The sequence below is a fragment of the Anas acuta genome, chromosome 2 (genome assembly GCF_963932015.1).
Source record: "Anas acuta chromosome 2, bAnaAcu1.1, whole genome shotgun sequence".
In the NCBI taxonomy this organism is placed as follows: domain Eukaryota; kingdom Metazoa; phylum Chordata; class Aves; order Anseriformes; family Anatidae; genus Anas; species Anas acuta.
In genome coordinates this window covers 81,708,925-81,735,603 of record NC_088980.1, presented here as the reverse complement: position 1 = coordinate 81,735,603, position 26,679 = coordinate 81,708,925, and the positions used below count along the sequence as shown (strand labels likewise).

The 26,679-nt window shown below is 43.7% G+C and overlaps 1 protein-coding gene across 2 annotated transcripts in view; it reads left to right on the top strand.

The window, feature by feature from the left end:
- Positions 1-3,136: 3,136 nt before the first annotated feature.
- TRIO (trio Rho guanine nucleotide exchange factor) overlaps positions 3,137-26,679 on the top strand; it is a 242,366-nt gene continuing 218,823 nt past the window's right edge. Inside the window, exon 1 of one of the 2 annotated variants that reach the window (XM_068670985.1) lies at positions 3,137-3,811. In XM_068670985.1, coding sequence (XP_068527086.1) covers positions 3,652-3,811 — 160 coding nt within the window. In that variant the 5' untranslated portion in view covers positions 3,137-3,651. The remainder of the gene's footprint in view (positions 3,812-26,679) is intronic. The other variant, XM_068670984.1, reaches the window with a different exon arrangement.

Below are 26,679 nucleotides of genomic sequence, written 5' to 3'. Positions count from 1 at the left end.
TTTAATGTAAAAACCTGGCTGTTGGCTCTTTTTTTTTTTTTTTTCCTTCTCTTAATTGGAGGTGTTTCTTTTTGATTTTGAGCAATGAGACAAATCAGATTGACCACCCAGAGAGATCAGTATCCTGTCTGATGGAGTCTGAGGGACTCTAAGGAGTTTCTAGTTCACTTCTCCTGAAAATTTATAACCGCTGGTGATTTTAAATCAAGCTGTTGCCCCGCTTTCTTCATTGTCTTACCAAATGAGGCAATTCTTTTTCTTCATTAAGTGGACAGCAAATGGTGTAGGAAAAGATCTTGACGAGTAACCAGTCTGCATATGCTTTTAGGGATGAAACATGAGGTGACATGTGGCACTTCTCAGCCTGTATACTGAAGGCTAGACATGGCGCAAGCGTCTTTCCTCACAATAGATCTCTTTGCCTGGAATAAAGATCTTTGTGCATTGATATACTGGTTTTAGAGTGACTGTTCAGCCCAAGTAAGACCCCATACAAAGAAACATAAAGGACAAACAAATGAAACAACACTTCTTTTGGAGTATTTATCTTTCCCAGGTGTAAAACTTATTGAACAATTTACTTTCAAAAAATTAAATAACTTATATATGTATATTTATATTTATTCATATTTATATATGAAGTAGGTATAGAAATTAAGCATGATTTCAACATCTTTAGTTTTTAAGCTCCTGGTGAAGAATTAAAAAATAAATAAATAAAACAATTTAATTTGAATCTCAGCCTTAGAAGTGCTGATATTTAGCAGGTTGTAGCACCCTTAAAGTATCCTTTTTGTGAATAAGAGTATTTCTCCTTTACTGCATTTACCACCCTAACTGGTGTGAAACCACTTGTAGGCTGACAAAATCTGAGACAGGCAAAGTAGGAGCTGAGGATGGAGAACAATGCTGTACTCCAATGCCAGGCTTCCAAAGCAGGCAAACTCACACAACTTTTCAATATGCAATGTTCTCCACATGGAGAATTTATACATTTTTAAAAATTTAGTTTTTTTTTCCCCCCCATTTTTATATCTCAAATGATCAAGAACAACCGAATTAAGAACCTTGATTCCCTAATGTCAAAATATTAAATCTGAGATCTAAAGTGGATACCAGTGAATGAAGTCTTTGCTTTATTCCAAGAGTTAAGTAACTTGGTCATAATGTCATTTTACTATATTTGTCTTTTTATTATAAATTATCCTTCAGTAAATGTTGCATCATGAATGTGACTGTAACAACTGTACTACAATCCCTTTGAACGCTGCAGAGGACATCTATTTGGCTGTTGAAGGTTTCTCTGTATGGACCATTTCTGGTGCAGGTAAAGAACTTTAATTGTGGCTGTTTTATCTCAGTCAATGCATGGAACTAAATCCTAGGAGCTAGGAACCACTCCAGATCCTCTTAGTTTTGTATTGATGAGAGGCTCTTTCAGTGGGAGACACGGCTTAGAGCATCCATGTATTAAAGAAAAACAAAAGCATCATCACCTGCAGTTCAGCAGATGGGGGAAACGGGAAAAAGGGAAAAAACTCAGTCACACAGCCTGCAAAATTTATCAAACAAACCTTTACTTTTTAGCAGCCACTGACAATCAGTTGTACAGTATGCTGGATAAGCAACTTAGGCGGAAACAAGTGGTCAATATCTCATTTTCAACAGCTCTTGGACAGGCCAGTCTTCCAAAGCTAACATTGGCAATAACTGGTTACAAATGGCAATCAGTAAACTTCAGATCTGTGACCTTGCTCCTGCTTCTACAATTATTATTACACCATCTTGTTCTCAAGTCACCAAAAACTTGAACTATGGAAGTTCCAGGAGACCTGTATTCTCTTTACTCATTATATTAAGTCTTTTCATTCACCTATCCCGTTTTCTCTCATTCTCATACAATTTCCTCAGTGCTGATGTAAAATACTCTATTCCTACTCCCAGGTCAGGCTACTTCTTGCTAAAGAGCACTTGTTCCAGTAGTTTTATTGCTAGGTGGTTGGTGCTAGGCCAGCTAGAAAGGAATTCACATTGCAACCACTTCTGCCAGTGGGGTGCTAATTTGGAACTCTTTCCTGTGCCCGCTGTCTGAAAGAAAAACATAAAAAAAAAATCTTTTCAGTCAAACTAATCTCGTCTCTGTAAGAGAAATTAGGGCAAGGGTAGTTGCACAAAAGCTTTTTCATCGAGCTACACAACTTTGCCCAGACACAAACCTTGGGAAAACGACTTCCACATCATCTGACTGCGATAAACCAACAGAACCACGTTTTTCTCTTGAAATTACCTCTGCTCCTAACGTTTATGGAAGGTTCAGGAGTTTAATTCTTGCAGCTGTGCTGCTTCTCAGCTATGCTCTGTGATGTTCCTGACTATTCAGCTATGAGCATTTCAGCTACACTCTGCAGTGTTTCTGACCATTGACCGTGAGCTTTTGAGACGTTATTTGGCTGTATAAATTTGTGCAAGTGTTCAGCTGCCTTCTTCACCACTCTCTCTTCAGCCCTGCCTTCATGTAACGGTGAGGGGATACCACGAGAAGCACGACTGTGCCAGGACGTGCTTGAACCGTGCACCCAACTGCACTTTCTATCACGAAACATTGGCTTATTTTTTTGTTTGTTGGGGTGGTGCACGACAGGAAACGCTTCAAAGCTTCCCCAAAATCACTGAAAAATGAAAAAAATTGAAGATAGTTACTGGTGTTGTTGGAACACACAACAGTTGGAACCTAATGCAGCGGAAGATAAAATAACTACAATCATTGTTTGAACACACGATAGTCAGAATCTTATGCAGTGGATTGCCTCAGTGCCTTTTAAAGGCACTTCTCTGGGGGGGAAAAATCAACATTTATCCTCATTTTTCCCCAAATCGAGCAGCGACCCCTCAGCCCCCCCCAATACCCCCCCCCATCCTCCTCACACCCCACAGCCCCCTCACAGCCCCCCCTCCCCGCGGGCTCCCCCGGCCCCGCGCCGCAGCCAATGGGGTGCGGGCTCGGCGGGAGCCGTGACGTCATGCCCCGCCTCCTGCCGAGCAGCGGCGGAGGCAGCCGGAGAATCCCGAGCGCCCCCCCCCCCCCCCCCACCTCCCTCCCCTCCCTCCCCTCCCTCCCGGCTCCCAAACAAGATGGAGGCCGGCGGCTGCTGCGGGCACCGGCGCTAGCGCGGCCGCCGCTCCTCCGCCTCGCGGGGAGAAAAAATAAAACCATAAATAAATAAATTTTTAAAAAAAAAAGGGCAGAAAGGCTGGAAGCGTCTCCATCCTCCTTCCTCCTCCTCCTCCTCCTCCTCGCTGCTGGCCCTCCCCATGCCGTCGTCGCCCTCCTCCTCCTCCTCCTCCTCCTCTTCCTCCTCCTCCTCCTCCTCCTCCTCCTCCTCCTCCCGCAATTGTCTGCGCTCCGGCTCCGTGCATGCCCGCGCCGCCTCCTAGGTGGCTGCGGGGGGTGGGCGCTCCCGGCGCTGCCATTCCGCGCATACCTCCCCATGTCCCTGCGCCCGCCGTGGCCGCCCGCAGCCGCGCACCGCCCGCTCCGGCTGCCGCTGCCGCCGCCGCCCTGAGAGCCGCGCCCGCCCGGGGCTGAAGCCGGGGGCGGCGGCGCCGGGGCCGGGGGGGTCTCGCCCCGAGGAGCCGCCGCACGCCGCAGCCATGAGCAGCGCCGCCGCCGCTGCTGCTGCCACCGCCGCCGCCGCCGCCTCCTCCTCCTCCACCGCCGCCGCCGCCACCGCCACGGCCGGCAGCGGCGCCGGGGAAGGGGCCGAGGAGGCGGCCAAGGACTCGGCGGACATCGCGGCGTTCTTCCGATCCGGTGAGTGCGGAGCGGGGCGGGAGGGGGGGTGTGTGTGTGTGTGGTGGGGGGGGGGGGGGGGCTGTGTGTGCATGGCGGGGGGCAGCGACATCTGCCCCCGGCTTTGTCAGGTGGCCCCGCGGCCAGGTGGGAGCCGCCGGGCTGAGCGCGCCGCCCGGCTCGGCAGTGTCCATCTTGCCTCCTCCTCCTCCTCCTCCTCCTCGGACAACGGCGCCGCTGCGGGCTGGGGGCCGGGAGCCGCCGCCGGTGACAGGTGCGGCTGCCGCTACCGGGCGGCGAGGATGAAGAGGAGGAGGAGGAGGAGAGCGGGAGCCGAGGCAGCGGCGTGCCGCAGGGCTGCGGCCACGGGGGGAGCGGAGGGCGCCCGGCCAGGCGGTGGTGGCGGCGGGGAGGCGGCCGCCAGCCGCCCCCGGGGCTCCCCGGCCGGCGCTGACAGCCCGGCGGGGTGCAACATGGAGGGAGGCCGCCACCGTGCCCCCGGTAATGGCGGCGGGGAGGGGGCGGCGGCGGCCGAGCCTCCCTCCGCTGCTCGGGGCCCTTCCCCGGGCGGCGGCTGCTGCTGCTTCTCCTCCTCGTCCTCCTCCTCCTTCATCCTCCTCCTCTTCCTCGCCGGCGGCGGCTCCTCGTCCCCCCGGGCAGCCCCGGGCGGGGCGGGCGCTTTGCTCCCTTGGGCTGCCTAAAAAAGGAGCGGCGTGAGAGGAAAATGCAGACTCACCGCCGGGAGAGATGGAGGGGGATTGCCGCTTTTTGCCTGTGGTGGAGAAAATAATGACAATAAATAATAAAGCCGATGGCTGTAAGAACAATGCTGACGAAGGCTGCCTTAATTTTTTTTTTATTTTTTTGAAGGAAAGTCAGTGAGGGAAGTGGGAAGCGGCGCGATGGGTGCACGGTGCTGGCCGTGCTGGGCTTCGTGGGGATGAAGGAGGAGGTGTGATTCGCAGCAGGCATCCCAAAAACGGGGTTTGGAGCCACCTCTGTGCGGACAGATGGACCGAGGCAGTGGGTCGAGGCTCCGAGGGGCCTGGTGCTGCCCAGAAACCTGTCTCGCCTGACAGCGCCGAGCGCGAAACTCGCTGTCGAGATGCTGGCCGTGGTGGGCTGTGGCGTGGAAGAAGGGCTGATCTGAGCCCTGCTGCTCTCAAAACGCCATTTTCACGCTAAAATCGAAATACTGGGTCCCGGTAGTAGGCTTGCGTAGTTACAAAGAGGTACGCGTCGTGTAGTAATCTGGCAGCTCTGGACGACCCAGCCAGCTGTATTAATAGTCAGCCTCCACGCTGGTGTGTGGGCAGGGGGATGACACAGACTTGATGAGCTCGTAAGTGGTGCAGCGAGGACTTGTGATGCTGGTAGCTTCTGAGAGCAGGGGAGTTGCACCGAGCTTAGTCTTGCAGCAGCTGAAAATCTGAAAGCAGTAGAGAAAGACATCGCGTGTTTATGGAAGAACTCTTTTATCATATTTAAAGACTGGCATTCCCATTTCTCTGTTTACGCGTGGAGGTGATGTGGTTCAGCCAGGGCAGCATCACACACTGGAAAAGGTCCTGGCATCTCTGTGGGTGTTTGGTATTGCGAAGAGCTCATTGAACTCTGTACCCCAACATGATCGACTATTTGATAAGAAAAGGGTCCATTAAAAGATCGTAGTGCTTCCCTTTGTTTGGACAGGAGGTACAATTTTTTTTATTTCGGTGAAACACAATGGACACAGCGATCAATGAACAAGCACAAAGCTTAGTTTGGTGTACGTGGGAGCAGACAAAATATTTTTCTCTTTACAGTATTTACAATGACAAATGCTTCCTTTTTCCTGTCACTTGCAGAGAATGTCAGCAAAGCTGTAGCTGTTACTTAAAAGAGAAAATGAGTAAAAATGTTACAGTGTTTTCCAGGAGCGGGGAAAAAAAACAACCAAAACCAAATGAAAACCACAATGCCTGAACAATCAGTTCTAATCTTAGGTCAGTTAAATTGGTCAGTTGTACAGCCAGGGGGGTGTTAGCTTTCCTTCTGTCCTTTTGAAAGACAAAGCCTGAAGCAGAACTGAAGTAGCCTGAAGAACAGCATTTCAGCGTTTGGAAGATGTTTTATTAGGATATTGAACAATGGCCATGTTCACTTGAAATGTGCGTGTTTCCAGTTTCTGCTTTGGTTATGTAAATGTAAACTCCCTCTGAGTTGTTGTGGAAATTGGTTGCAACTGAAACACAAAGACACGTTACTGAAGGAAGAAGCTGGACTGGAAGTGAGGTGGTAGTATGAAAACATAAAGATAAGGTGTCTTGAATTTCAATTTAAAATTAGATGTATCAGAATTGGAAGCAATAGAGGCAGCTTACTTGTTATGTATTTGCTATCCAGATCTTATTAATTGAAGATGAAAAGGCAAGAGCACCTTGTTAGATCTGTCACCTTCTTTGTGGCGCGATTAAGAGTGAAACCGCTAAGAAGCAGAGATGGTGCCAAGCAAAGCGATTACATTTGGACTGAGAAAACACAGTGGTTGTAGGAAGTGCCATTCTGTACTATATGTAAACTGGAGATTAGAGATGACAGTGTAACTGATGGGGAGGATATGTTTTGAGCTGAAGATTTGTAGACAAGTGTCCCTTTTTGTCTAAAGTTGTGCAACTTGATGAATAAAATCTCTTAGTCTACAATTTTGTTTTATAATTCTAAGAGTCTGGGTAGCACGGTACTGATGCATGTGTTAAGTATACAAGATCTATTCTGCATCGAAGTATTAGGTACAAACCTCTCAAAATGTATTCAAAGCTTTAACTAAAAATCATGTGAACATACTTCTCAGGAAATAAATGTACGAAGTGGAATTGAGAGACTGTCATCAAGGCATGGCTTGCAAGGCAGTAAACATACAGAAGACTTGTTTGTTTATGCTGTCTTTTCATTGTTACTGTTTTTAAATCTCCATCCTTAGAGTTTCAAGTCCATAATATTTTGGGAAGGTGGTGCACCAGTCAGCTGACATCTTTGTGATGCAAGAATGAGAGCTGTCCATTTACAATAGCTTGATAAAACTTAACATCGTCCTCCAAGCCAAATGGTTATTGCAAGTTGAAGTTCATTAATTTTGTTTTTAGGCGATGAGAACAAAACTTTTTTTCCATCTAGCATCTTAGCTAGGTATAAGAGATAGTAATTGTACATCATAGTTAAATTTACCTTCCTGGGATGCTGAAGAGGCCTGTGAATACCAGACAATGCAGAGAAAAAGGCTTGCAGACACTTAGGCAACTCTTAGCTAGACAATATAGCAAGTACCTTTATAAAGGACTGCAAGAAGTCTCAGTGGAAAAACAAATAAGCAAGTTGCCAACTGATAACTCTTTGCTGTTTTGTGATGCAAGTGGATGTAATTATTTCCTGTATGATAAATTACATCTGAGAGCCTTTGGAGAGCTGTGCAGTAACTTCATTCATGCACGGACCGATGGTACCATTTCTGAAGCCCCTGAGGAGATTCTGATTGTTACCACTGCTTATTGCAACACTCACCACATTTGCAGAAGCAGAAAAATTTACATTCTCGGGGACCTTGCTCTGGCTAAGCCTGAGTAGTTATGCACCCTATTGACAAGATGTCCAGGGTGTCTTACTTTTCCTTTGTTTTTCAGACATTTCTGTCTTTGCCAGATCAAATCCAAGCACATCTGTCAATCATAATTCAGAACTTGATCTAGGAAAACACAAAGGTGAAGGACTTGCCGTGTTAAAAATGAGTCTCTGCAGGTGGCAGCAGTCCTTTCTCTGGAGGAGGTCTCTGAGATGGAAGAGGAGTGGGTCTGGAGGAGAAAGGTGTCTGAAGTTTGGTGTGTCACCTCTCCCCGACGGGAAGTTGGAGAAGGAGGTGGTTGCCAGAACAGTTTTGAATGGCACTTGATTCTAGCATTGTGTGCTTAGCCTTTCCTGTAGCTGCTGCTTATTGTAAGCTTAACGGTAGGAAAACTTCAAACTTTGTTTTGAGCTCTATCTGGGCACTAAAATGTTTATGCGAGTATTTTGGGAAAATGGGATGCTGAATTCTGTCATGGTTATGGACATCAGGTTGAAGACTTCTGCAAGTACTAGTGGCTTGCTTGAGAGACTTTGGTCAGTCTGCATAAGGCTTGAGTACAAGCCTGCCTGTTGCAGGCTAGGCTGAGTAGGTAAAACCATATAGGAAGTGTTAATAGCATAAACACATTTAGTTGTTGTTTCTTCCTCTTAAATGATGAAGTTGTGGCTTGCTTAGTTTTCGTGAATAGCGCTTAAATAATAACCTAAAGATAAAAACCGAAGGATTTGTTGAGAAATGCAGGATTTCAAGTTTAAAGTGAGGAACTGTATTTTGCTTCTTCCTTGTCACCGTGTTTTGCACAACTTCGTCTTGTTGCTTTACATTAGTGTCCAAGTGTAATAGTGGCTCGGAGGGCTGTCTGTAGTAGATAATATTAAAAATGCTAGTGAAGAAAATAAAATCTGTTGGAAGAGGGGAAGTAAAAGGGGGGGGGGGAGAGAAATGAAGAAGAAAGTATGCATGCTGTGCAGCAAACTTTTCCATGAATACTGCTAATCAGAAACATGCTACCTTGTAGATCACGGACAACATAACTTTCATACTAGGCATCAAATTTTAAAACCAAGGGCAATTTTCAGCTTAAATCCGTGGAGCAGAACACACAACGTGTCAGGTTCAGATAGCGGCTTTCTACCGAGGTTTATCCATCTCCTGCCGATACGTAGTGGCTGACTTACAGTGAGTGCAGTCAGAGCTGTGGTTGTGTGGGTTACTTGGCATGGCATCTGGGCTAGCTACAGAGTAGCTGCAAACATCTAGTAAAAATAGTCTAATAGGGAAGCCAAAAACCAAGTGTTGGCAGGGAAAACCGGTGGTACCCCACGTGGCATCTCCGTGCTCTTCTCTGCAAGTATTTGTTCAGGGCCCTGAGGCTGTCAGGAGCTGGGGTACACTGGGGGTTTTGCAAAGTGGTGAGGTCCGCAGAGAGCATGAGCTACGAAACAGGTTGGCCATTGCTTTTCACGACTCTGTTATTTTGTCCTATGAGCCTCACTGGTCAGTGGGGAAGTTGCAGCAGCGTTGGTGTCATTTGGGCTGCCTGATTCAGGCTGGGGAAGAAGTGGGACCTCCTGTGAAGTTTTCAGTTGGGCTCCGCAACATCCATTGTAATAAGATGCGGGGGGAGGGAGGGAGCTGAAAAAGCTAAAAGACAGAGAAATGTCCCAGCTTGGTAGTTGCAGGACTAAAATAACTACAGAAACAATACAATGGAGAAGTTACCCTGGGAATAGTGTTGTTGGATTGACATTTCCTGGAATAACGAGCGAGAAGACAGCGCGTGTCGGTGTGAGGCGCAACAGCTGCTGTGCCACTTCATTTGGTGTGGAAGAGCCAAACCTCTTGGGGTGCTGAAGGACAGGGAAAGGTAGAGGTTAGGTTGTGTGTGCAAGAGAAGCAGAAGTCATGATCATTACCAAGAGGAAACGGGATTACTTGTAACATCTGTGACAGCTGACAGGTGATAAACTAAATGCGTGTTTGAAGTGGAAGGTAAATGGGAGCTAGAGAAAAGCCAGGCCAGTTCTTGAGAGGAGTAAGTTTGAGCAGGCATGAAGCACTGACACGCTCAGAACTAAGCTTAGAAAAGAGACTTGTTGCAGCTCAGGCTTGCGCTGTTTGCAGGGCTTCATTGCTGTGTAGATGAGGTGGCTGGTAAGCTTCTCTCAAAGAAGTGTTTTCTCCAGCTGGATGTGTTCTGCAGAACCAAGTATGAAACTTCAAACTGAGCTTTCAGGTGGCTTCCCAAAGCTTTTCAATGTAAAACGGTTGTGAAAATAAATAAAATCTTGACAAGGATTGAAAAGACTTTCCCTATCCCAATATAAAGAGAAAATACTACTATCACTCTACTATTTTTCAATTAAAAAAAAATAGTTCTAGTGTGAACAAATAACCCTCTTTAGATGCAGACCGTTTGGTCAGTTTATTAATAGGCTGAAACTGCACTGTGATTTTGCTCTGCAGCTTGAAGAAGGAGATGAGATCACTCTGAAATAGCTGTTTATGGTCAGCAAAAGCGTTAAAACAGGAAAGGCATGCAAACTTTGGAAATGCCCTGGTAGGTGTGTGACGTTCTTTTGAAATTAAATGATGATTTTTATTAGAACAAAGGGAAATAATTTTTCTTCTTGATGCTGTGAGAAACAAGTATCATCTAAAAAGAAGAGGTCTACAAAAGGGCTACTGGTTAAAATGAAAAATTAAAGCCATAGCAAGCTATTTTAGAACTAATCGCTAAAATGGTTGCATACTTGGTTCTTCTTATAAAGACATTTGTTTGATTTATAGAAAGAACTTTGTCTAACTTAACATATTTTTTTTTTCTTGGTGCAGTGAAATCAAAAAGTAGATTACTGGTGAAGTAATACGCATGATCTGCAAAGCTGAGTCATGTTCCTTCAGGAAGGATACTGCTGTTTTGAGAAAACAGATCACTTTCCCAGTAGTGAGGAGGAGGAATTGAAATGACAAGGAACAACAACTCAAGTGCTTTTAGCAGTAGACACTACATTAAAGCACCCGCTTTTGAATCTCTAGAATAGGTTGGTATATTGATACACAAAGAGGAGGGTCAAAAATGACTTGTGTCCACAACATTTCACCAAACAGTCTGTGTGGCAAGAGCCTACAGGCTCAGCTGTAATGACACCAAGCCTCTTCCATCCACTTGTCTGCCAGATGGATGTTCTAACTCATCTGAAACGGGAGCTGTGGATCCCAGATGCTTGTGGTTGCACAGAGGAGCTGGGGCTGGCCTAATTGTCTTTGGGCATTTATTTAAAAAAATAGGGTTGGTTTCCATGGTTGTTGAATGGAGTCTTGTCAAAGCATTGTCAAATCTGTTTCATCACCTTACATCATTACTACTGCCATGCATAAATGCCTGTAGCAATGATTGATTTTTAAAAAACAAAGGCAAAAAAAAACCCTGCATATATCAAACAGGTTTTCCTAGTGTGCAGTGCTCACCTGTGCATCTTGCTGCTACTTTGAATGTGGCATTTGTAACCTGGAACTTAGTAATACTGATTTCAGTTCTTCAGTGTTTTATGATGTTGCTTTTTTTTTTTTTTTTTTTTTTCTCCCCATAAGAGGACCTCTGCAGAGAGGTGAGTAAATTCCTTAGTAGTATTGTGGATGGTTAGGAAGCAAGATTTAAATGATCAGAAGAAAACTGTAGGTCTCCAGCAGTTGCAGTGCGCCAGTGGATTGCTTTGTCTGGTATGATTTATGTGGAAGCGTTTCAACAGGGTGCACAGATAATTCATTCCTACAAATCTGTGTAGGAGTCAAGTTAATATTATCAACTTACGCAACAGTCAGAATGTGAGGCTCAGATTCAGGAAGGTTTGTTTAACTAATTTGCCTGGGAATAAATATATAGATAAGTGTGTGTGTGTGTGTATGCTGGCAAACAGAATGTTCTGTGTGGCTTGAAAACTGAGTTGGTTTGATGAATCTTAACAAAAAGTTGGGGAAAGTATTCTGGGCAGTAGGTGCCTAACAGCACTATTGTGACTAATGTGCTGTGTTCTGGTCTGCCATGAAAATAGCCAGAGTTTAATCACTCATATTTCCTTGCTGTCTTAGTACATAGATGAGCAATAATAGTCGTTCTTAAGGTGTCTGCAGACTATGTGAACAACTAACAGTGCATTCTGTAGTTAGCTTCATATGCAAGTGTTTAGCAATTGGAGGCTGAGGGTCTGGGATCGCGGTGAAAAGAGATTTCATAAGTGAAAAAAAATAAGAAAAATTAACAGGGAAGTACCCTATGGCCAATAAGGCTCACAAGGAAGTGTTAAATACCTACTTATTTTTATATAGCCCATTACCTCACTTCTCGTTTAAAAGAGCAAAAAAAAAAAAAAAAAGTAAGAAATTGCTGCATTGTTGTGCATCAGTGAAACCTGCAGCCTTTTGAGATAGTCTGGCAAGGCATTTGGTCAAAGGTTTTCTCTAAGCTTTGTGATTGTCACAGAGCTGGTAAATAACTTTGAGGCCATCAAAGAACAAGAGATGTTATTGCTGAGATTTCTTGAAAAAAATAATTGTCAAAAATTGAAGTCCTGGGGACTGCTTGTTTTCAGAGCCAAAGCAGATGTTAAATTCGTGGATGAAATGGGGTGACGTGTCTTAAAATTTGGCCGAGACAATAAAGGGAGGATACATAAGAACAGCAGGAGAATACATCAAGAACATCCTGAGAAGTGAGTTAGAATAAATGGAGTGTTTAAATACTAGGCATTACTTAGCTAGCCTCTTACACTCCACAATGTGCTATGCTGTAGCCATTGTGTGGACTTGGCTGTACACTACTGAATAGAATTTTCTAGTGGAGCGCTAAGGTTGTAAGACCTTTGCTTTCCAAATGTTTTTCATGCTACTAACTTCTGGACATGTTAAGTTATGTAGCATTGGAAGCAAAGATGATATCATTTTCTGAGAACGTGAAAATGTTCCGCCCTCTTCTAAAAAAAAAAAAATATTTGGGTTAAGGTTGAAATGTCTTTGCTTTCTATAATTCTTCTGGAATTGGAGAAATGGTTATCTGCAGTTGAAAGCATGGGAAAAATGTAGAAAGCTGCAGCAAAGCAAGGTGAATCGATACGTAAGTTTGCTGTGGATGGTTCCTGTTCTAAAGCTGATCAGACTTTAGACGTCAAACCCCACCCTTTTGAAGCCTCCCTCTGCTACTATACAGAAATAAAATAGGGTATGGTATCTCTGCTAAAGAAACTGAACAACCGTGATTGTCATTTTTGACAAAAAAATACATCCTTAATATCTAAGCTTTTATCCCCGACTTAATTTATTTATCTATTTTGATGACGTCAGTTAGCACGCCCATTTTGGTTGCAATTGCACGTCAGGGTGGCCCTAAAACAACGGAAATGTGATGGTTACAGCATTAGCTTATGCTCTGCTTTGCACCCCTTAGAGTCACGTTTTGTATACCTCAAGTAGCTGTTTCTGCAGTTAGGGATAGTTGTTAGACTTGTCCTGGCCTGCAGAGCTCAGAGAGGAAATCAGTGCCTTGCCTTGCTTATCTGACAGGGCTTCTTGTGAGCTGGGCTTCTGTAAGGACAACAAAGGCAAACCAACCTCAAATTCATTAGGACTGTGACACCTTTTCAGATGGAAGGACTATGTGAGCTGTAATCTCGTATCTAGTATAGCAACTTGTTGGTTGGCTTCTTGGTGCTTCAATAAATAGATAAAGACATCAGCTTCTCCAAATTTAGCTTTTCAAATCAAAACAAGAACACTCACTCGACTGAATTTCTTGTCTTGGTGGCTTAGCAAAAAGTAAGAAAACCTGAACTTCATTTTTGTTCCCGTTGTGGGAAAATTGTACCGCTTGTCTGTTGAATTACCAAGTCAGCAGAGCTAAGGCAAGCCTGCTTGTAAGAAAGTGATAAAATACAGTTTGGATCTCGTGGCGGTCCTTGCAGAGGATAGCCCTGATGTGCTGCTGTCTGTTGGTGCAGAAAGCAGTAGCATCTATTTGTTGTATGCTGCAAAGGTTGCAGTCAGATTTGCCTGTCCTTAACTCGGAATAAGGGTAATAAGGGTGCAGCTTCTCCAACAATAACCACTTGGCGTGTGTGTGTTAACTTCTTTTTTTTTTTTTTTTAAGCTTGGAATCAGATGCATCCTTCCCTAGCCAAAGGGAAACATTTGAGAAGCTGTGACGCATTTACACAGATGAAGGAAGGAAATGTCCAAAAGAGTCAAAAGCTAAATATAGATCAGTTTACTGAGTTGAACTCTGGGTGGGAATTGAAGAACTAAATATAAATCCAAATTTGTACCTTTGTAACTTACATAACCAAGTAGTATAACCCTTTTCTGGTTTTTCGTTTGTTAAACTTTATAGTGGACAACTTTGGGTAAAGAATTGTGTCAAGCCTTGTGAGAGAGCTTTCCAAGTGCCTTAAATACGAGACAGCGCTAAGTCTAACCATTTCTCGATTATTTCTATAGCCCAGTTTAATTCTCTGGAAAAGTGGATTGTGGATTTTACTGTGTGGGTTTTTGTTGTTTTCTTAGCTCCGCTGTGGAAATTATATTTCCTGAGTTGGACAGTGAGATTGAGTGCACCCTCAGCAGATTTGCCAACGACACCAAGCTGTGTGGTTCAGTCGACACGCTGGAGGGAAGGGATGCCATCCAGAGGGACCTGGACGGGCTTGAGAAGTGGGCCTGTGTGAACCTCATGAAGTTCAACAAGGCCAAGGGCAAGGCCCTGCATCTGGGCCAGGACAATCCCAAGCACAAGTACAGGCTGGGCAGTGAACGGATTGAGAACAGCCCTGAGGGGAAGGACCTAGGGAGTGTTGGCTGATGAGAAGCTTGATATGAGCCAGCAGCATGTGCTTGCTGCCCTGAAAACCAGCCGTATCCTATGTGCATCAAAAGCAGTGTGGCCAGCAGGGTGAGGGAGGGGATCGTCCCGCTCTGCTCTGCTCTTGTGAGACCCCACCTGGAGCCCTGCATTCAGCTCTGGGGCCCCCAGCACAAGAAGGACATGGACCTGTTGGAGTGAGCACAGAGGAGGGCCACGGGGATGATCAAAGGGCTGGAGACAGGCTGAGGGGGTTGGGTTTGTTCAGCCTGGAGAAGAGAAGGCTCCAGGGAGAGCTTCCAGTACCTAAAGGGGGCCTGCAGGAAAGCTGGGGAGGGACTCTGTGTCTGGGAGTGTAGTGATAGGACAAGGAATTATATTTTTAAACTAAGAGGGTAGATTTAGATTAGATATAAGGAAGAAGTTCTTTATCCAGAGGGTGATGAGGCCCTGGCACAGGCTGCCCAGGGAAGCTGTGGCTGCCCCATCCCTGGAGGTGCTCAAGGCCAGGCTGGATGGGGCTTTGGGCAACCTGGTCTGGTGGGAGGTGTCTACCCATGGCAGGGGGTTGAAATTAGATGAGCACAGAAGTGCCATCAAAGTCAAGATAAGTTGTCTTTTTTTCTGGAGCAATGCTTCCCTTTTGGGGGGACATGTACTTTGCTGGTAAAACAAGCGTTACTCTATTTGTAAACATAACTAATAGTAAGTGCAGGAGGAGTTTATGGGTAAACATGGTAGCACTAGGGTCTGTAACTTTAGGCAGTAGCTGTCTCCACTCCCTCCTGCCTCCTCCACAGATGAGGGGTAAGGTTTTCTATTTAATGTCTTCTCTTTTCTTAGTGTGTTGCCTACTGAAGAATGTTTACTTGACAGATGCATTAATAGTTGTGCTCTTGTTTGTTTTTGTTTGGTTTTCCAGAGGAGCTTAAGAATGTTTTTTCAAGGTTGTTTTGAACAAATTTTGCTGTCTTTGATAACTAAAATAGTATCTGTTCCAAGCAGCAATTTATCTGTTAAGGCAATAAACAGTTTGTAGAAAAATGACCTGACTACTTACAGTAGTGGTTCAGTGTGCCAACTGGAACTTTGTATTTATGAAGTATATTGGGATGTAGCAAAGCATTGCAGCTACTGTTCTTAAAATCTCATTTTTTTAGTGTGGTGTTGAAGTGGATTTGCCCATGTTGCTGTTCTCGCTGTGCTAACCGCTGTCCTGAAATTAAAGCTGTAAAAACTCTTTGAAAGACCAGCTGGTTAGCTGAGTTGCGAACTTAATGAGCGATGTTTCTGCTTGTAGGCAAGTTTATGACTTGGAACCTGTGCCAGGGTTGAACTTGCAGTTCACGTCCACTGAGGCAACAAGAGGGGCATCAAGGAACAAGAAAATAGAGCTCTCCATAGCGTTGCAGATGGTCTTTAGGCAGTGAAAAGGAAGTTGTAGAGTCCTGTATTTGAGTGTGGGAAGGCAAGCATTGGGTATACCTTGATGTTAAGGTAGAACACTGAGGGACAGCTTTTGAGTTGTCCAGGCAGCCTGAGCTCAACTCCTTTGTCTGCATGTGCTGCAGGATTTATGTGTGTTGATACAGCAGACAAAAAGATCGATTTATTTATTTATTTATTTATTTATTTTGTGTGTGTGTGTGTGAGTTCGCTAGCAGGCAGCGTGCTGTTCTAGGCTTGAATTTTTGTTCGTGCAGTGTTTTCCGGCACTTGTCATCGGAATTTCATTCCCGGTTACCTCCTCTGCAAATACATTGTGTTCTGACTTGTGTTGCAGCTACAAAACTTCAGAGGTGAGTACAGAACTGGCTGCTTTGGGTTCCCCTGTTTAATGAGACTTTTTTTAGGGCAGGAGAGATTAGAGGAAGGATAGCCATCTCTTTCCAGAGTGGCTTTTTACTGTCTTAATTGTTGTCCTCACGTGTGTGATCCCTTCTTTTGTTCCTCTTGCTCAATAAATAAGACAGAGGTCTGGCAGACAATGAGCTCAATCACTAGGCATCAGTGTTCATCTCCATAGGAGGTCCATTATGTGTACAGAGATAAGTAGGGGGTCATATGGAAAAGTGATGCATAGCAAGTGTTAAAGCATGTGTGCTGCATTGAATAATAAGGGTTGCACAGGCAGCTTTTGTGCTGCATTACCTAGTTTCTGAGTGCTTTTTTTTTGTGGCTGCTTCTATCAAGCTTGGTGCTTGCTCAATTACGTCATTGTTTAGGGTTTTTATTTAGGGTTTAAGTTTTTATGAAATGCCTTAGTGCATGACAGTAGATGACACTGGTTTTGGCAGACTGTGCTGGATTACTGTGTTATATCAGAGTTACTTTGGGAGTAGAAGGGCATTAGTTCACTGTATGAGATGAAGGAGGGTGGATGTGTAAGCTGCTTTCTTAAACAGAGATGTTGGTTGCAGGAAAGCATCTCTTTACAAACACAAGTTAAGTACTTTACTAGGAGGCAACATTTTTTATTTTTTTTTTTTTTGGACTAACAACCTGAATTAACTAAAACGTTAAATTTGCTAGCTTGTTCAAAAAAAATCTTGGTTTGATTTGTTTCACTTGAGCACCAGGTCAGTTCTGTCATGCTTGTATAAACTAAGTAAAGCAAGATCTTAAAAAACCATCAAATGTTAAGAAGAAAAAAGGAACCAAATGCTATGTTATGCTTGCATAAGCCTATATGTAGTTAAGATCTTAAAAGACATAAACTGTGTTGAGATGAGGGAGAACTTCCATGGCGTTACAGGCTAGGCTTCATGTGCAAAACCCCTCCCCAGAAGCACACATGGCACTGAAGGGCTTAGGTGGATATACATGGTGATAAGCGACATAAGTTACTACGCTAGAATTTTTGCCAGCATGCAAGCAGTAACATTTTTGCTTTAATAAGTAACTTTCTGAACTGAGCTGTCATGTAACTTCTGAGGAAAGGACCCGAATGCAGACCAAGGGATGCCTCCCCTTGGGATAGAAAAGAATTATGTTGCTGTGCAAAAGCCATGTAACTCCTGTCTGGTGAAACAGAAATGGGCTGAATATGTAAAATAATTGCTGCTTCATAGTAAGCTAAAGCTAGTGCAGCATTGAAATGGGTTCCTTATTGAAAAATGGCTAGGGAGATTGTTATCAGAGAGGAAATCTCTGTAGTGGCGTTGCATGTCAGAGGTGACAAACATCTGGAAATGTTAGTTACAATTTTGGTATTCGTTGGTTTCAGAGTCCTTGTTCTGGACATTGGTTCTCTGAGTTTTTGAATAGCATGTAACACAAGGGCAGTGTTGCCATCCACTTTAACAACAAGCATGAATGAGTTCTGCTGGAATGGGTTGCCCAGGGAAGTGTTAGATCACCCGTCTTTTGAGGTTTTTAAGAGATGTGTGGACATGGCAGTAAGGTACAAGGTTAAGTAATGGACCTCAGTAGGTCATGTTGATAGCTGGACTTGATGATCTTGAAGGTCTTTTCCAACCTGAATATTATTTTTTCGGTGCATTCCTCATGGGGGTGTCCCCTCCTGCTGAAGCAAATATGAAGAATTAGGTCAGGATCCGAGTCAAAGCTGAGGTTTCAGTCACACTGCTGATATTGTGGAGAACGGGAGGGAGAAATGAGCAAAACAGTTGCTCGCATTAAGGAGTAATTGAGCAATTTATATGCAGTGAGGCAGGCCTGTGGTGTGAATTGTTGAGCATCCAGTGGTTGAAGTAGACCTCCAGAGAATAAGCTCTGCTGTCCTTATTTTGTTCTGCCCAAATATGCTAAAGATTGGCACTGATGTAGGAAATAGTCTTTGAGGAGGCAGCAAGGCCTGGCTTTGGGGTGGGCTGGAGCATATCTTAAGGTGATGAGGGATCAAAGAGAAATCTAGGAAGGTGAAGAGAGAACTGGTAGAATTCAGGGTGAGGGTTGGTTTGTTCACAAAAATACTGGAAGCCACCACACCACCTTCCTGCTGCCAGAGCCTCTGCCTCTTGTGGCTAAGGTCTTACAGGAATAGTGGAGCAGAGTTAAATGGCCTACTGATGTACACAGCCAGAGTAATAGATGCAAGGCAGCCTAAATTTTCACAGGCCATTTGACAAAAATGCACTGTTCCCCTGAAGCAAATAGTGATTTCGAGGCCAAAAGGAAGGTTTTGTTGTTTTAAAATAGAGCGTGACAAGTATGAGGCTAGGCGGAAGAATGGGAGGGAGATAATGGGTACCTGCTGCAGAAAACCTGAAATTGCTAGTGCTGAGAGGTTGTTGAGAGGATCAATGCTTGGAAGGAATGGGGCAGGGGATTGCCTCTTGTATGCACTGTGCTGCTCACGTTTGTGTTACAGTGATAGTGTGCTAAAAGGAGAGGCAAGCTGTTAATAGGCCGTGCCCTAGATAGGCCTAACATTTCTTCATACCCTGAAGAAAAGAGCAAGAACCAGGAGAGGAAAACTTTCATAGAAGGTCTTACTTTTGTACTGTAAAGCGCGGTCTCATTGACTTAATTAAAGAATAAGTTACTGTTAACCTGTGTTAACCTTAAAAATGACCTTTTGTCTCTCACTCTTCCTGCCACCCACAGCAGTACTATTCGGGCCTTTGCGGAAAGAGCAGCTCAGTTGTTCCTGAAATACATTGGCACAGTCTTAGGTGCACAAGGACCCCGGCACACAAACAACTTTGTGGTCAGTCCCCTCACTGTCTCCTCTGATTTGTAAGAAGCATTGCAGAGGATATGTGTAAGAGGCCACACAGATCTCCGAAGATATGTTGAACCGTATCTCTAGGTAATCATCTTGCTGTGTTCAGATGAGATTGCTAATCGCATCTTTTAATTAGAGAAATGTCATAGCTGTAGGAAAATAAAGCTGTTTGAAAATGTGGGTGGTGACTGGTTGTTTTGCTGACAGTCTCCTCTGCTTCAGCAGGCAGATCTAAGCCTCCTGAATTGGGAAACTTACGCTCTCTAATAAAAAGGAACTGTGACTAATTTCAGGCTGACGTCTTCCCAGGGACTTTTTCTTCTTTGTGGTCAAAAGTTCTTGTTGGTGAAGCGGTGTGAGATGAGAAACATTAATTGCCTTGAACCGAACCTAGGAAGAGGCAGCTAAGTCACCTTCGTTCTGCTTGTTGCCTTGTAGTCAAGAATGTTGAAGGAAAGGCTGACATCGTTTGTGTAAAGATGGGTTTCCAAAAAGGGCAGTTCACATAGCTGAAAAACTGAGGTTGAGCGAAGAAACAAGAGCTAACTCCAGTTTACTCACGGGGCTAACAGTAATTTCCAAGTTAGCATATTCTGCGAAGTTGCTTTGACAGCAATCTTGGATCTGGTCCTGCAGTGTGCAATTAGAATTGTCATTCCCTGTGATATTTAAAACACTTGTAACTCACTTCAGTTTAGCGCAGAAAGTGAGTGTGGCTGAGCTATTTTTTCCAGATAACATCTACTTCAATAGCTGCTTTCTGTGCAGATTATCTCATGCTAACAGCATTAATGTTTCTAAAATGAGAAATAGATTGGCATAAGAAATAAGCAAATCACACCCCATACGTTTTGCTCACTGCCTTTAATTTAAGAGGCATACGTGATGGTATTATTGTCTGTCCTGCTTTTGTGCCGTGTTTGGTCAGGGTTCTGAATCCATCGAAAGTATTTTCAGTCTGTGTTTTAAAGATGAAATGTCACAGTAATGATTTTTATTTGAATCTGGTGGAGGAAATTGTCAGGTAGCCAAATGTATGAAATTACTAATTGGCTGATAGCTTGAAAATGGCTCTTAATTAACAGAATAGGTTTTATAAAGATAGCTATGTACTAATGAGCTAACTTTATTTTTTTTCCTTTAGAATTGGCCTTGCCAAAGGGATGGTATCCTATAATGGTAGGAGTGGAAAAAATGGTTAATGGAATAGAAGCACAGGTAGAAAGGGGCTTGTGTTCATGTACGCTTGAAAAAAAGTAGACTGAAAAACCATGCTGATAAGAAGGAACAAATGTATGAGAGCAGTAACTTACAGCAAGCAATGCACGGTTCTGAACAGGATCACAGGTGCCCTTCTCAGGCCTAGCTTAACTGTAAAACCTGGAAATAAGTGCCGTTGTTTCTCTTGTGCTGCTGGTGGTTCTCCCAGTGAACGTGCTGTGATCTGACTTTTACGCTGTAGTTGCTTCTAAGGCTAGAAATGATTAGTCAAGTTTTGCTGAGGCACACTGTCTGATAGTACTGCGCTTTTTCGTTAGCTCTTTGAATATATAGGATTGCCTGCCTGCTGCCCTGCTTCTTAGTGCAGGTGTGAAAGTTGTTTTTTGTTTTTTTTTGTTTTTTTTTTTGGAAGCCAAGGTGATACGGTCTGTAGTTGCAAGGATCCTGTGGTCTGACTGGCTCCTGCGTGTCAAAGAAAGAGTTGAATATAGGCTATACAGCTCGAATTCCCGAGGGGAAAGAGGTTGTACGTGTGTTCTTAAAGACATTTTTAGTCACCACATCTCTGCCTTTCCCTTAAGCTTTCAGAGACCTATTTGATTATAGCCTCAATTAAATTCCCGTCCTTTGATGAAGGAAGTCCTTTGCCTAATGTGTAGTTGGTATAGCTGGAACATTAGGGCATCAGTCAGGATCCAAAATTAATTGCCACTTGGGACTGCTAGTGACACCGAAGCGTTGAAAAGAACATTGTCTCTTTCAAAGGCTTTCTGAAATGGTCAACTTAGAAAACAAGGCACATCCTTATTACATTAAGGGATTGTTAGTGTTGAACCTTGCTTCTCATTTTTACGTTGTAATGACAAAGGTGAAGGCATACTTTATCTGCTGAAGACAATGCAAGTTGAGGGAGGAGAACTGAATGCTCCTCACATGGTGCCCTCTTGTGCTCTGTCCTCCAGCAGCTCCCCTGTACAGGAGGAAAAAGCCCCAAGCTGACACCAAGGGAGAAGAGTATCTCGTCCCACAACCAGCAACAAGCGTGTCAGCGGTAGAACAATATGGGTTCAACATCCTGTTCTTTCCTTTGTGTTGAATTCCTTCCTGTTTGAGAACATTGCCTTTAAAATATATCAGCTTGAGCTGTAGGAACATTGTGCTTATTACCACGGTATCTATATTCAATGATCAGTGCAGCTGTTTGAGGTCGCAAAAAAAAGAGGAGCTAAGAAGGCATTGGCTGTGGGACAGCAGAGATGTGAAAGCACATCCGATGCGTGGAGAGCTAAAAGAAGGCAGGACCTGGGAGGGGCTGAAGCTGCTGCCTGTGGGAGCACAGCGGTGGAGGAAGATCCAGCAGCCAGGCAAAGCTGTGCTAGGTGATCTGGATCCAAGCACACAGCTGCCAGCTAAACAGTTGAGATGAATCTCAGCGAAGTAACCGAGGGGTGCTAGGAAACATGGTGTCAGCTTGCATTGTATCAGCTGATACAGAAGATTAGGCTCTACATGCTTAATTAAAGGAAACGCCTAATTTTCAGTAATGTTTGAGCTAATATCCACGCACTTCTCTGACTTGAGCTTCAAAAGTAAAATTTGAGGTAGCAACTCTACATTTTCTCTCTGACTAATTTCTGTGACTGGTATTGAACTGGTTGTGGGCAAGCGGGGAAGGGAGAGCACTGCATTTTTTCAATAATTGTATAATTAAATTCATTGATGGTAGGCCAAGAATACTGATCACAAGGGTTGGTGCTGAATCAGAAGGAATACTTTAAATGGTGCTCTGTTAAACAGAGACATAATTGCCCTCTCTTTCCCTTTCTTGGCTTATTGGATGACTGCATTGCTTGTTTCATACGTGACTTTGAGTGTGACTAGAGCTGTGAATCAGTATTTGTGAGAATTCTGCATCTGGCTTGTGCTCTGACTTCCCTTTTATGAGCTGGAGAGGCTGGTTGTGTTATTACCAGCTATGCAGTGAAAATCCTCTTAAACTCTCCTCGTTATGAGTGGGTGAAAATGTTTGGCAAACACGGGAATCAATAATTGCTTATTCGCCTTGCTACTGCTATTCAAAAGCGGCACTGTCCTTTTTGTGTTTGCAGAGATAATCGATGTCTGTCCTCAGATGATAACCAACAGGGATAGATAACTTTGGGGTCTTACTTCACAAAGTCATCCTGCAACTACATGTGTTTTTGCAACTGCTCGTGCTTCCACTCCTGATCTTTTGTCAGCTGCAGCTTGCATCAAAATTGTAATGGTTTCTTTGCAATCAGAAAAACTTGATGGTTATTTTAGTTCAAGTTAGTCACTGGTTTGCCATGCTGCTGAAATGCCTGGAGCTCAGTGCATCACAAAAAGAATAAGTAAACTGAGTTAAAGCTCCTAAAAGGGAAATAAACACTTGTCTCAGTCTGAGGAAGAGCACTGTGTAACTTGACCTGGTAAGTTTTCATAAAGAAGAGTCTGGCTTTTTAATGGCCTAGTCTAACATGTCCATTTTGTTCTACTGTTGCTGGCTGAAATTGAAAATTAAAATGAGGGAAAAATACCTTCATGATTACAGTTTTCCCTTGGGAACTATTTCATTTGTGGCTTTCTCAGAAGAGAGATTGTGGCTTCCGTTCTATTTCTGTGGCATGAAAATTCAGATTTGTGTAGCCTGTTTCTAAAGTTAAGAAAATTCTAGATGCCAGCCATGGAAGATATAAACAGCTTCCAGGTGTCTGCAATTTGAGGAAGTCCCTAGCTGAATCAGATTGCCATCTTGATGTGACCTTTGCCAAAAATAACTGTAGTAGTACGTGCACAAAGTGCCTGTGCGCTGTAGTAAGAGGACAACAAAAACAATCTGTTTTAGTGTACAAGATCTGTTTGCTTTTTTAGAGTTGTGTTCCTGTAGTGGAAAGGCAAGCTTCTGAAACTGCTTTACTTTGATACTCTGGTCAGTAGCATCTTACTCCATTGGAGGACTGCAATATAGACTGTAGCTGTTCATGTGGTCCCAAATCAGTAGGGCTCACTGTGCAGCTTGCTTTATTCCAGCACTCGGCTTCTTGATCCACTGAAAACCTACTTTATGGTATTTTTGGTACCATACCTTACACCAACTAACAAACGGGATTCCTTTCAGATAAAAGATAGCACAATTCAGGCTTCAAACTGCGTTGTTCCATAGATCAGATCTACCGTAGATGCAATATCTGTATCTGTCCAAACCTTGAAGTATAGGCAGATTGTATCTTGGTGGTATGATAAAATGGAAAAGATGCTTCTTCAGTGTACAGAAATTAGGGTAAAAAGGATTACTTTCCCCTGCATTCTGTAGGCCTGGTACTGCATAGTCTGATTTGGTGTCTAGAGTCTTTAATGGCTGTTTCTCATTAGTATTTTAGATCAGATCAAAGTGTGCTTTTGAAGTGCATCTTGTGATTGCCCCATTTTATAGTTATTTGCTCTCTGTTGTGGAGGACTGGAGGTGCACAAACAGGATTCCTTTCAGATAAAACTAAGCCAAAAGGCATGCTGTCTCTACAAATAGATACCAAGTGAACGCAACCAGAAAACAGCTAGTCTGAAATAAAACCTCCTGCAAAACACGAGTCCTCAGCACCGAGATTTTGCTGTACTGACCTTCTTCTGTTGTGCTGCACAACAAGCTAATGAAGACTCAGCCAAAGAGGGCCAGCAGGTTATGTCCTGAAACTGAGCAGATGATCAAATGAAATAACAAAGACCTTTTAGTGACAGAGAATCTTACATTTACCGTGGCAGTTGAGTGATCACTCTAAAGGAGTGCATCGTGCTTCAGACAAAGGGCAGCCAAGCTTTCTGGGTAGCCAAATACCTTGGGACTGCCAGGACTTGGAGTGCTGAAGGAAGGGAAGAGCTGGCTGCTCAATTTACAGGTAAGAGATGAGGGACATAGTGCTGCGTGGGGCACAGCCACCGTTGCAGTTGTACTCACTTCTGTAGTGAGACCTTTCGATTACCTGTCAGCACCACCCCAGGGCAGGTCCTAGTTTTGACTGGGACCTGTGCTTCAAGTTGTGAAGAGCTCTGCGTGTGTAAAAGTTGCTCACTAATGCTCTAGACAAAGGTAGACATTTAATGTTCCTCTCTACCCTAGATCTTTTCTTCATCCACACATTCAGTCTTAGAGAAAACATGGTGGAGGCACGAATGAGAAGATAGCTATACACTTCCCACTCCTGTGTTTATTGAAAATGTCAAAACGTTTCTCTGTAGAGCTGCTCAAAGTCAAGCGGCAATTGAAACCCTGTAGGAAGAAGACAACCAGAAGTAGGCATGTGAATTGACTCTCCAATACAGATGCGCTGGAGAAACTATTCTCATCCCAAAAGCTTCTCCAAAGTTTTTTGTTTGTTTTTTTTTTTTTGTTCAGAAAGGAATTTAGTAACTAAATTGTCTTCAGTAGTTGAGTTCTGTTCATACTTTTTTTTTTTTTTTCTTAAAAAATAGAGACTTTAAAAATTATTGTAGAATTCATTACCATCTGTGAAACATTTTTGGAACAGGCTGGAGAAGTGTGACTTTGCCCAAGGGATTTATTATGCCCATTCTGATGGGCATAAACTGTTAGCTCTCCGAATACTTAGATAAATGTTGGAGTTGAGTGTTATTCATTAACCTGGCATCAGGGTAGGACTTGGTGCTTGAATAGGCTTGCTGTGCTAGCTGGACTTGAATTCTTTTCCCCACCTGCCAGGGTTTATATCACCATAGTAGAGTTACCTGAGTATGTTCTCAAGTCTCAGCTGTTTGTGTTGTCTCAGCTTTGCTGTAGCTCAGTTCAAATGTCACTGGGTTATGGGATTGCAAGATTGCGCTTCAGAGGAGGTGCCAGCACTCCCATTTGTCTTCTTTGTGGGTGTCTTCTGGAACAGGAGGATGTCAGGATAACTCCAGAAGAGAAGAGGTGTAAGCAACACTGATCAATTCTGATTAAAAATCCTGGTGTGGAGCACTTAATGCATATGTGCTAAAGGGCTTAGTGAAGGTCACTGCCAGTAGTTAGGATTTGTTGAGATCCAGGCTCTTTCAAGGGCTGCTGCCAACTTCAAAAACTTCAAGACCCCAAATCTTTTGGCTGCTGAATTTGTTCACATTGCCCAGGAAGAGGTGTTAGGAGTCTAGAGTGAAAATCTGGGTTTCCCAAGACCTGCTGTGAGTGAGTTCACTTGCATTTGTGATTTTTTTTTCTGGAGAGAAGGTGTGGGACAGGCATGCACCTTATTTCTTAATCTATCATGAGTTGTAAGTTAACATTCTATGACAATGTAATTAAATTAACTTTCTAAAAAAGCTTTTTTTTTCTATCCTAAAGTTTGGAAGTGATGACTTTAAACAGCTCCTCTAGATTCAGAGCTCCAGGTGTAAGTTTCACGTTTAGTTCTACTGTAGAAAGCCTTAGTGTTGAATTTGTAAAACTGTCAGTCTTTGCTGTCAGTGAGATTGCCCAGTCAGAACTATGTACAGTCTTGGCAATACATTTGCATCTTTAAAATTTACTTGTAGTATGTATCTTGCTACGCTGTATTTAGTACCTTAATACTGTCATTTTTGCAGGGGGATGATGCAAACCTTGTTCCTCTGGCAATTCTTTTGGTGCCTGTATGTTGATGCATCCACAGCCAGCCACCATCTGTTTACTCGTGGACTTTAACCCTAACTTCATGAGCTATAAGCAGATTTGGATGTACAGCTTTGTTTCTTGAGAGGGAGGTTAAAATAATGGTGTGACTTAGTGGGTAGTTGATAAATACTTGTATTAATAGACTTAGTTTGAATCGTGGATAAGTGAGTGTAACTAAGGAACATTTAAGAAAAGAACAATATGTTTAAGATGGCCGTGTTACAAATGGTCTTGTGGCATGAAAATAGTGGTGTTGAGGTGTGTTTTTTTTTCTTTTCTTTCATCCCAGAGTCAGGGGTGTGAAGGGAGGTCTTGTCTCTGGAAGGAATTCAGCCTGCCTTTGCTTTCTTTGGGTGCATTCACAACTTGCTGTTGGTTTCATGAACCTGTTTGTAGAACTTAGCTTTGACTTTGTTGTCTAATGGCACAGTTACAATTCGGGCTGACAGTGAACTTCAGTGAACTCTTCCCTTCACGGGGAAGGGAAAATGCTGTGACTGGAAGCCTGCCTGTAACCTCTCAGTGAAAGGGGCTTGTATAGATGAGCCTGCCTGACTCTTCAGGAAACAGTAGACCCTCATCCATTCCCTTTACCGTACCTCTGTTCAGAGACAGTGCAACAATTCTTCTCAAGTTGGCTTAGATACAAAAAAAAAAAAAAAGTGTATGGAGAGAAAAGGGTACCTCAGGCTGCAGTATATTCTGACCTTCTTGTCTTCTAGCGAGCTCCCAGTGCTCCAGACTTCAGTGCGCTTCTTTCCTCCTCTGGTGGGTAAGCAGTTGTAGTCATTTGCGTGGCTCTGCTAATAGACCATTTGTAAAATCGAAATCATCAGGCATGATTGAAAACATTCCCTGCAGAGTC